Source organism: Marmota marmota, unplaced genomic scaffold (genome assembly GCF_001458135.2).
Source record: "Marmota marmota marmota unplaced genomic scaffold, marMar, whole genome shotgun sequence".
NCBI classification, from domain to species: Eukaryota; Metazoa; Chordata; class Mammalia; order Rodentia; family Sciuridae; genus Marmota; species Marmota marmota.
The window spans coordinates 12,055,183-12,066,511 of record NW_026000082.1 but is presented as its reverse complement, the minus strand read 5'-3'; the positions used below and the strand labels follow the sequence as shown (position 1 = coordinate 12,066,511).

At 43.0% G+C, this 11,329-nt stretch overlaps 1 protein-coding gene across 4 annotated transcripts in view; it reads right to left on the bottom strand.

Annotated features, from left to right (window-relative positions):
* Window positions 1-11,329, bottom strand: part of Yipf1 (Yip1 domain family member 1) — a 42,624-nt gene that overhangs the window by 9,057 nt on the left and 22,238 nt on the right. For all 4 annotated transcript variants that reach the window (XM_015484972.2, XM_015484970.2, XM_015484973.2 and 1 more), the window contains one exon: window positions 8,015-8,112. In XM_015484972.2, the coding sequence (XP_015340458.1) occupies window positions 8,023-8,112 (90 nt within the window). In that variant the 3' untranslated portion in view covers window positions 8,015-8,022. The remainder of the gene's footprint in view (window positions 1-8,014; window positions 8,113-11,329) is intronic.

Sequence of the window (11,329 nt, the reverse complement as noted above, 5' to 3'; positions counted from 1 at the left end):
ATGCCGCAGTCTGGCTGGGCACAATCAGGAGCCACTTGTCAAAAGAAACTAACTTTATTTTTAGAACCACACACGCCAAACAAAACAGCCTCTCAGGAAAAATCCTCAGAGCCTCAACTGCCACCACCGGCTTTCCACAAGCCTCTCTCTCCCACACAAGCCTCTCTCCACCTCCCACAATCCTCCTGCTCTTGAGGCCGATTGGCTGGGTCACGTGGGCGGAGCCAAAAAAAGTCCCCCAATGAGCAGCTCCGTGGTCTGAAAGGGCAGGGAAACAGTCCAATGAGCATCACCGCAGAGGAGCCAATCAGCTAGATGTTGCTGGGGCCGAGGAGCCAATCAGCTAGATGTTGCTGGGGCCGCTGTGAGCCAATCATCAGCCGGCAGCTGGAAGTTTGCTGGCAGCTGGAAGTTAGCTGGGGCCCCTTTGGCTGTGGCTCTCAACAATCCTCAGTCTTTTTTATATTTTGAGAGAGGGTCTTGCTAAGTTGCTTAGGTCCTCGCCACTATGGCATGAGCATTCTCTGCTCCTTTCCTTGCCCCAGCCCTGTACCCAAACCTGGCCAGTGTCATCACTGCTTGATCTGGGGTATTCCAATCAGAAGTTTCCATAGTCCTATCTCTTTAATTTAGAGGGGCCTTCTAGTCTGTGCAATGCATGAGATATACAATTGGGATGTAGAGGATCCATCTCCATTGTTCATCCCAGTAGCCTTGGTACCTAGCACAGATCAGACCCAGTGAATAAACAAATAAAAACTTCCCTAGTAACTTGGCCAGGGAAATTTTGGGCGTCACATTATATGCATACTAATTAGCATCTGTTCAAGATCAAGCTTGCTGTAAGTGCTTGCTGGGTGCAGAGCCATATTGATAAATAAAGCTCTGCCCCCAGGAAGTTACAGTAAATAAGAAAATTACCATAACAGAAAAACATACTAAGAGCTGAACAAGACTATAGAGCCAACGTGGTAGCACACACCTATAATCCCAGCAACTGAGGAGGCTGAGGCAGGAGGATCAAAGCCAGCCTCAGCAACTTAGCAAAGCCCTAAGCAACTCAGCGAGACCCTGTCTCTAAAATAAAATGTGAAAAAGGGCTGGGGATGTGACTTAGTGGCTAAGCAGCCCTGGTGGGTTCAATCCCTAGTACCAAAAAAATAAAAATAAAAAAGCAGGGAAGGAAGTAAGTAATATTACCTGGAGAAATAAAACACACACACACACACACAACACACATACATACATACACACACAACACACATACATACATACACACACAACACACATACATACATACACACACACACACACACACACACACCCTTGAGGAGAGGGAATCTGAAGTGGATCCTTCTGAAATTGCCAAGTACATAAGGCAAGGAAGGGCATTCCAGAACTTAAAAAGAAAATTCTTAAAAGATTTTAAAGTAATATTTCCAATAATTAGTGGTAGTGTTTATACTATTATTAGATTGTTGTGAGCATATGGTGGATAAAACAAGTAAATACTCATGTGATATTCCAATTCTATCATTAGTGGCATCATTGAGAAGTGAGATCTTAGGGAGAAAGGAGATAAAAATATAAGAGAATTCGGTAAAAACTTTGTAATATTAAACAGAAATCGGAAGCATCAGTATGAACTCACAGCGTATCTGTTTTTAAAAGCAAATATCAAACAAGCAGATAAATATTATTTCCTGGTTTTGAACACTAAATAGGCCTGCCAACAATGCCAAGCCACTGCAATGAGCACCACAAGCTTCAGTATATGATCCTGAAATACTTATTCCCCACTGAAAGAAAAGGCTTGATGTAGAACAGGAAATATTCAAAATAAGCCAGGGACATTTGTCATAACTGATAGCAATATAGTTATCAGTGACTCCCAGGCCATGTCAAGACAACCCAGAAGCCAATCTGTAGAGGCTCCCAATAGCCAAAAAGGGGAAATTTTGAACATCAATAAAGATAACACTTGCGGTAGGCTAGAGCTAATGGGTCACTGCTGAAGAGTACTTGCAAACCAACTATTTTGAAAAGAGGTAAACTAAAAAGAATAATCATTTATCTTGCCTTTCTTATACAAACTATACTGCTGGATCACCAAACAGTAGATGAAGGGAGACCTTTTTTGTCCTAATTAATAAAGAAGAGGGCTGGGGTTGTGGCTCAGCAGTACAGTGCATGCTTAGCATGTGTGAGGCCCTGGGTTCAATTCTCAGCACCACATAAAAATAAAGGACTAATAAAACAACTAATAAAATATTCTTAAAAATGAAGAAAGATAGGAATAATGGAATAACAGATCTAGGCATTGCTTGTTAATGGCCACTAAAATGAAAGAGAGATAATTTGACATTGAGTTTGGGGATTGAAGTATACAGCAGTAAACATAAAGTAGAAAAATCCCCATGAATCTGATCAATCCTTTAGAACCAACTACTAATTCAAAGAACAGAACAACTTCTTAAATGAATCATGGAAATACGATCAGCAAAACCCATACAGAGAGAAACAACAGTATAAACATTCTTCAACAAATAAATGGAAAAAATTAACAGGGAAATGGAGTAGGAATCTGTAATTTAGATACATCAAAAAGTTGCAATGAATGGACCTTATTTGGATCTGAATTAAACAAGCTGAAAAAAAGTTATGGTATGAAATTCAAACATTGAAGCATACTTGATATTAAAGTTATTTTTTAGATGTCATTATGTTATTGTGGTTGTTACCTTCCCTTCTCTCCCACTGTACTGAGATTGAACCAGTGTGCTCTACCACTGAGCTATGTCCCCAGCACACCCCTCTTTTTTTTCCCAAACAGTCTCCCTAAGTTGCTGAAGCTTGCAATCCTTATATCTCAGCCTCCAAATCTCTAAAGTGGCTGGGATTATAGGTGTGTGCTGTCATCATGGGTGATTATGTTTTTAAGAGAGTCTCTGTTTTATAGATATTGAATTTAAATATGTATGGATGAAATAATAGGATATCTTAGATTTGCTTCAAAACAAGACAGAGGAAAAAGATGGGGAGTAGGTGAGTGGCCATGAATTGGCAATTGTTGAAACAATTAGCACAAAATAAATGGTAAATTTGTATTTACTATTCATTCTACTTTTGCCTATGTTCAAATTTTCTACCAAGTTAAAAAAAAGTCAAGGTTATTGTGCTGTATTTGCCACTCCAGGTTCCCCCAAAGAGAACTAAGAAGAAAATTAAGAAAGAAATATCCCAGGGACCAAAAACAGATTCTTTGCACAGGGATATTTTAGAACCAGTTGATTTGCAAAGCATAGATAATAGTGTCAGCAATGGTATGAAATCATGCAGTTTGGATATGGGGCTAAAGGGGATTACAACATTGAGTTAAAGCTGATTTCAGAATTTAAAAACTGATATGCATAAACCAATAAGATGGTTTATACCTTATAAAATAAACTCTCAACATGAGTGAGTGAAAAGATAATTGCATACAAACCCTGTGTATCAAATCAGGAGGGTTTGAATTACAAAGAACTCTCCAGAAGCCTTTTGTTCATCTATTATTAAATCCCTTATCACACTGCAGTACAATTATCTGCTGGCTGCTCTCCTCTGGACAGACACACTGGTCACCGCCCATGGGAAGGCAGCCCACTCTGGATGCAGTCCTTCATGAACACTATCCCTCAAGCCAAAGCAGAGCTTCCCAGGTAGTTTCCAGGATTTTTACCTGGGTCTTGGCTCAGAGAAGAAATGGCAGTGGCCTTCAGGTTACAAGTTAATGAAAAAGAAAGGATTGACACCAGACATTCTTTATACTATCTCAATGATTTATGTAGGGAAGCTTCCCTGCTTACAAGTAATTAGAGGCTCCCCTAGAATCCTCAGGTTACAGGGTGAGGAGGGGTTAATGCTCTCCCAGGAACTCGTTCCAGGCTAAGCCTTCCAGTGCACAGATTTACGTGGGGAAGGTTATCGTTGAGATTAGAAGCCATTCTTTTTCAGTGAAAGCTGGGAGTCCAGAGATTACAGTAGAAGGCACAGCCAGCTCATGAATCTGCAGCGCCCAGGGCTCTGGACAGTTCCTCTTATTGGCAAAGCAATTGATGCTTCTGCCAGGGAGGCTGCAAAGAAGCTGTTCATCACTATCTCATTTGGAGACTTGACACCCAAATGGAGGTGCTGACACCCAAGTTTACAGATCTGAGCAAAGCCCAGAGGTGTCAAATCGGTGTAAACCAGGGTGTGAAATCCCCAAGGGCCCAAAGGCCAGGCTCTTCTCAGACACTGCTCTGACTCTCTGAAGGGTTACAGCACTGGGATTCTTGGTCTGGAGTCTTTACAACAAACTGCAAAGAAGGAACTGAAGCCCCAGCTCAGGACCAGGACAAGAAAGCCATTAATGGGGCTGATGGTGGATATTCTGGGTCAAGGGAAAGGCCCAGGCAAGTGCTGCCACCATGTTCTCATCTCTGTCCCTATCTAGCTGGGCTCAAATTTTCTTATGCTTAGAGATGTGGGCCCACATGGTGTCATCAGATCTCACTGATCAACCTATATCTTCACCTTCCCAAAAGCCATGGGAAGCTGACTACTATTTTTAGAACAACAGGAAACTAATTGCTTCTACCTAATCTTCAGGACCTAGTTCAAATTAGAGCCTCTTGGGAAGCTGTCTGAGTCACTGTGTCTCCCACAGTCCTCAGTTGACAACCTGCCTAAGGCACATTCCACACAACATGGCATTACCTGTTAGACTATTCTCCCTATCAGACTGAGGCTCCTTGAGGCAGACACTGTATCTGACTTTCAAAGTCTCCAAGGCATGGCTCACAGGGGCCACTAACTATGTGAGTGAGGGAGTAAATGGTCCTTAGGTAAAGGACTCAGCCTGACTTGTGTTTTCATCTTACAAAGGCTCATCCACCCTCCCCACAAGAGTCTAGCCCCTGCACCATAAGTGCCAGTTGGGCATGAGTCCAGGCACCACAGAGACCAAGTCAAATACATATGAATCCATTTTTTTTCTGCCATGGACTCCAGTCTAAGGAAGGGACCCAGCATGCCCTAGGCCTTCTCTGCCAACAGTCAATGGAGCCCATCTGTAGGATGAGCTAAATTAGTGTATAGACAAGAAACTCTAATGCAAATAAGCTGTCATCTGCTCATCCTAAGGTAGCAGGCTCCACAACCAATCCACTGAGGTAGTGAAAGGAAAATAGAACTTCTACTTACAGTTCATGTATTTTAAATAGAATTAAACTTTAATAGGGATTGGGTTGTGGCTCAGTGGTACAGCAATTGCCTGGCATATGTGAGGCACTGGGTTCAATTCTCAGCACCACATATAAATAAATAAAACAAAGGTCCATTGATAACTAAAAAAAAAAATATTTAAAATAGTATATAAACTGATGATAGTATGTGCAAATAATTCAAATATACACATATCACTGGTTAGTGCTTGTGGCAGACTAAAAAATGGCCTCAATGATCCCTGTCTCCAAGTATTTGTACCCTTGTGTAATCTCCTCCTCTTGAATGTAGGCAAGACCTGTGATTTGCTTCTAGTTAATAGAATACAACAAAGTGACAACTGTCACTTCCACATTTACATTATGTAAGACTACTTCTTTCTTGCTTTATGACTTTGATGAAGTAGCCATCAAATGAAGAGGCCCACATGGTAAGGAACAAAGGATGGCTTCCAGAAGACTTTCAGTCAGCAAGGTGGCCCTCATCCTAACAAGCTACAAGGAAATGAATCCTGACAACATTATGTGAGATGGGAAGATATTTCCCCTGTCTAGCTTTCAGATGAGACCCTAATCCTGGATCACGGTTGATTGCAGCCTTGCAAGAGAACCTGAAGGAGAGGAGCAAGCTAAGCTATGCCCAGATTCTGTGAAAAGGTGAATTTGAGTTGATATTGTTAGTCAGCAACAGATAAGTAGTATAGGACTCAAACTCAGTGAGAGGATATAAAGTCAAAGATATGTGGGGACCTCTGAACTATAGCCATCTCTAGATTATCAAAGGAGGGCTCCAAAAAAGGCCAAATGCCAGCAGTGTAGCCTGTGAATTTTAGTGGTAAAAAGAACATCAATCAAAAACAGGAGCAGAACTCAAAATGGGCTTCTAAGACCTAGGTTCAAGTCCTAGTTCTGCCTCCAAGCAGCAGGTGATCTTAGTAATCAAATTCCAGCTCTGCCACTTCATCTATACTATGGGTGAACAGGACTGGTAAGAAAACCACTGAGAAAGTGACCTGGAAATCTTCTATATAATGAAATATAATATATGCATGTTAGCTTGTCACAAAACTCAGTGGTTTTGGGCAAGGTACTGTGCTTTCTTGCCCAAGCCTCCTTATTGTAAAATGATTATGGAAGCCCATACTCTCTCTCAGGGCTCTGACCATTTTTTATTCTAACATCTACCCATGAGAAGATGGGAAGATGATGACCTGTGACATTTTACAATAGTTCCCATATCATTCCATCAGCGAGGGAGACTGTCTTAGCAATGAGGTCACTGGAGGCAACTTTGACCAGCCACATCTTGTCAGTCTGCAGGGCCTATAACATGAAGTCTTGTTTTCCAAACATGTTTTCCAAAAAGCAAATTAAGGATCAAGAGAAAGTTAGGCGGATCCACCAAATTTCAGTACAATTTGTTGGCCTGCTTTCAGCAGGGAGGTAGCATTGATTTTATTATTGAATACCTTAACTATGTGCCAGAAGCTTTTATAAATACCACTTCTAGTTTCTCATCTTTACTACCACCTTATAACATAGGTCGTATCATCCATGTTTTATAGATAAGTTAGCTAAGGCTCAAAGACAGTAAACCCCTTTCCCAAGGCACACTGCAAGTACATGGGTAGAAACAGGATTTAATTTAATTATATTTGACAGTAAAGCCCCTGATCTCTGTATATACCCCACTGCTATAAGAGTGAGAACAGCTTGGGCAAAAAGGTCAGCAAGTGATTACAAAACAGTACAGGTTCTGGGCCCACAGTGAGATCCTGTGCAGAGTATTGCTTCATTCATTCATGCCATAAATGCCACTGAGCACCCACTGTACACCAGAAAGAAACCTATCCCTTGCTCTCATGGACACTGATACACAGAAGACAAATGAAAGACTAAATGACCAAATTAATGGACAGACAGACACACAATTAGTATGTCAAGCACCATAAGAGAGTGATGTGTGCAAAGTGTAATGAGATCACAAGGTGAGTGATAGCTACTGGAAGGGAATAAACATTCTAGACAACTGGAACTCCAAGCACAAAGACATGATATGTTCCAGCAATGGCAAAAAGTTGAAGCTGGGGAAGTGGCTCAGTGGTGGAGTGCTGGCCTAGTGTGAACAAAGCCTGGGCTTGGGCCCTAGCAACATGCGTGCGTGTGTGCACACACACACACACACACACACAAATTCAGCATGAGCACAGCTCTGGACGCTGAGGAAGTAATAGAGGGAGGCAAGGAACAAATCCTGAAGTCTCTTCCCTATACTCTGACCCACTCAGCCACCATTGACAATGGAATCACCTCAGAGGCCCTGGTATTAAATGAGGCATAACAATTTAGAAGCCTTTGGAGGACTCCAGGATTAATTCAAGAGGCATCAACTCAGGGTCTGAAGGCAGCCTGAGAAGTCACAGAAACGCTAGAAAAACCAGCAGGTCTATTAGGAAATAGAAGAAACCCATCCTAACTTTAGCAAGGGTACAAGGAGTAGGGGAGGGGGAATCCCAGGGCAAAGGAGGGGCTTCTCTTACTGCAGAATCTAAGAGCTCATGTTCCCCAATTCTATGAGACCAAATTGATACCAATATCAGAACTGAAGCTTTCAACAAGAGGGACGTATACACAGACATACCACATGAAATAGTGTGCAAAGACAAAAGGGTCTCGCCCTCTCTCTTCTTGACTCCAACAGTAGCAGAACTGATGATGCTACCCACTTTTTACTACACCACACACAAGATAAAAATACAATCTCTTACTTTCCTTGCTAGCTGGACTTGGCTGCTGCGACTGTTTGGTTTGGAGTAGCTGTAGCTGGTGGAAGATGGTCCATCTCTGGTGCATCAAAAAAGTATGCCTGAAAGAAGAGAGGCATGAAGAGAAAGTTAAGACACCATGGTCCTCAGTCCCCACAATCCCCCTGTCATATTTATGACCACACTGACCTGCAACTATCTGTTTATGTCTTTCTCAATTACTCATCTGCTGCTACCATTTATTGTTCACTAAATCCTTCTTACAACCCTGTGATGTCATTACAATATTCTTTATTTGACAGGTGAAGAAACTTGGGTTCAGAGACACTGTTGTTTGATCAAGTACACATAGTACATGGGTGGTGGAGCCAGGTCTCAAAGGTAGGTCCCTCTGACTCCAAAGTACACGTTCCTAATTCTAGTCTCTCCTTCAGTGCAAAGATGATCTGTCTTTGCTTCTGTGTCACTACCACCCCGCACAGAGTTTGGCACACTATGTAAACAATTAGTACCTAATGAACTGAACTATGACAGATTGCTGCTAAACCATTAGTTGGCTTTCTGAAAAGACCTTGAAAAGAAAATGCTAGGCATGCTTCCCCTCCTAATTCTTCAGCTAGGAAATGAAAGGTTAGATAAGTGCTTCCACTCACCACCTGTAACTTAACTGTCAAAAATCAGGAGGTAGAGGAGGGAAGACATCAAGGAGGGTCCTCCCTGCTATCTCAAGGTCTGAGAATCCTAACTTTAGCCCAAGAAAATACCAGTCTTACTAGCTTTGAACACTGGTTGTTCAAAGGAAAGGTGTATCAAGAACCACTGAGCCAGGTGCAGTGGCACGAACCTGTAATCCCAGAGACTCAGGAGGCTGAGACAGGACTATCTCAAGTTCAAGGTCAGCTTGGGCAACTTAGTAAGACCCTGTCTCAAAAACTAAAAAGGGCCTGGGATATAGCTCAGGGGTAAAGCGCTTCTGGATTCAATCTCTATGTGCCCTTCCCCACACAAAAAAAAAAACCAAAAGTGCTCATGGCTCCCCCTTGGTTCAGTGCCTTAGGAAGGTGAGAAGTTAAAAAGCCACCAACACAAGAACAATTTTTCAGCAGCTGTGCTCTCTATCAGCCAGAAGAGGGCACCAACACCACATACTGACGCTTCCCCAGCACAATCCTATTTCTCCTTAACTCTTTAACAGACCTTTTCAGTTTCCCACTGACGCCTTTTTCAGCAGACTTCACGTAGTTTGTCACATTCTGAGGGCAATTCCACTACTTTTAAAAGCCTTCCTCCCAGGGCCCCTTCCTGCAGCTGTTTTCTGGGGTATAGAAAAACAGTCCCAAACTTGAGGACAGAGGCCATACTGCCCATACCATTCAGGACTCCTCCAGTCCTCTTGCAGGAGCACAAAGGCCCATGGTGCAGGTGCAGGTGGGTGGTGCTCTTCCAGGCTATGGGAGGAACCCGTCTTCAGATGGAAGAGCCAAGAGACCCTGGTTCTACAGCCCGCTGTGCCACTAACTTGCACTATACTCTGGACAAGCCCCTCCACCCTATGGGCCTGTTTTCTTTCCTTCTTTCTTCCTTTTGTTCTTTTTTAAATAATAAGTTCCTTAAGTTTTTTAGTTGTTGATAGACCTTTATTTTATTATTTATACATGGTGCTGAGAATTGAACCCAGGGCTTCACACACGCCAGGCAAGTGCGCTACCACTCAGCCCCAGCCCCAACTCATGGGCCTGTTTTCTTATCTGTAAAACTGAATGATTAAAAAAAAAAAATGACCTCTAAACACCATTTCTTGAACAAGCTTTCATTCTATATGTTAACTCAACAAGTGCTTAATAACAACCTCAGATACCATTTTGGGAGCACCTACTATGCACCAGACACATAATCATTAGTCAGCTCAGAAACCTGTTAGTAGGAAAATCTATCCCCATTTTAAAGATGAGAAAGCTGAGACTCAGATTCTCCCAGGGCTATACAACTGTGTGTCTGAGCTGGGATTCTAATCCAGTTCTGTCCACCTCCATGGTTCAGGGTCTTCTATCCTCCCACATGGCTACAATTTGGCACCAGGTCTAGGCTGGTCTCAGATCTGTACTGCAGAGGCCTTAGGGAAGGCACACAGTAGAGATAGGACTCGGGTTCCTCTATGAGCCATAACCACACAAACAGAGGCTTAATACTGCTCTAAACATCCCAGCCAAAGATGTATCCTCTGGGTGCTTTCTTAGCCATCCTGCCAGGTGTGTTCCAGTAAAAACTTCAGAGATCACTTGCATGTACAATCACCAAGGGGCCCTCAGCAGGTGTGGGACTGTCACGTGCTTCACTGCCATAAGGCAAAAACACCAATCCATGTTTCCCAGGAGAGTCTGAGGAAGCCAGGCTGTCTGGTTTAGCTGGTGCCCCTCAGCTTAAATGACTCCCCTGCCAATTCCTCTCTCTGCCCTTCTGATAATAATAATAATGTCTCCCATCTGTACAACGTCATATTTTTTGTGGTACAAATATCACTTGATCCTTATAACAGTAACGATGTTACTATGGTGTGCATGATCAGGTCCTTTTTCTAAGTAAGGAGGCAGGAGTGCAGAGTGGGAAATAACCAAAGCAGGGGGTGGTGGAACTGGGACTAGAACTGAGTCTCCTCACTTCCGAGCTAGTCCTCATCCAAAAGAAAAAGGAGGAGGCCATCTCCAGTGCAGAAAACAAAACCCAGGCCCTAGAATGGGTGGGGAGTCGGGGGCAGCAAAACAACTGACCACAGGGTGGTTCCCTTTGTCCACAAGGAGAAAACTGGACCTTGTCCTTCAAGAGGTCGTCCCGCTCCCAACGTGCCATCCTACCCCACAATCCAATCTGCCCTGCTTTGGAGACCCCAGGGAGCTAAACAGATGCCCTTTTTCCTACCTCCTCGCCACACATCAACTTCTCAACCAGGTACATAATGGGTAAAAAGTTCAGGAGAAACATGGGAAGTTGGTGAGCAGCACCAATGAAAGGGCACCATGAAGAGAATGAGAGACTTAAGCTTTAGTTTATGTGTGAGTTGTGTGGCCTTGGACCACTTCTGCTGGGGCACCACGGAGCAATATGAAGCAAACAGGCCCCGGCAGTTTCTAATGACATGGGGTCTCTTTTCCTAACATCTTTCCTTCTGAAGAACACTTTATAATATATGAAGGGCTTCTGCAGCCATCTCACTGAATCTCACAGAAGCCCAGGAAGATATGAATCTCTTTGACAGAAGAGGAAACCAAGGTTCTAAGAGTTAAGTTGCCTTGGTTCACAATGCTATGCACCTCCCAGTCC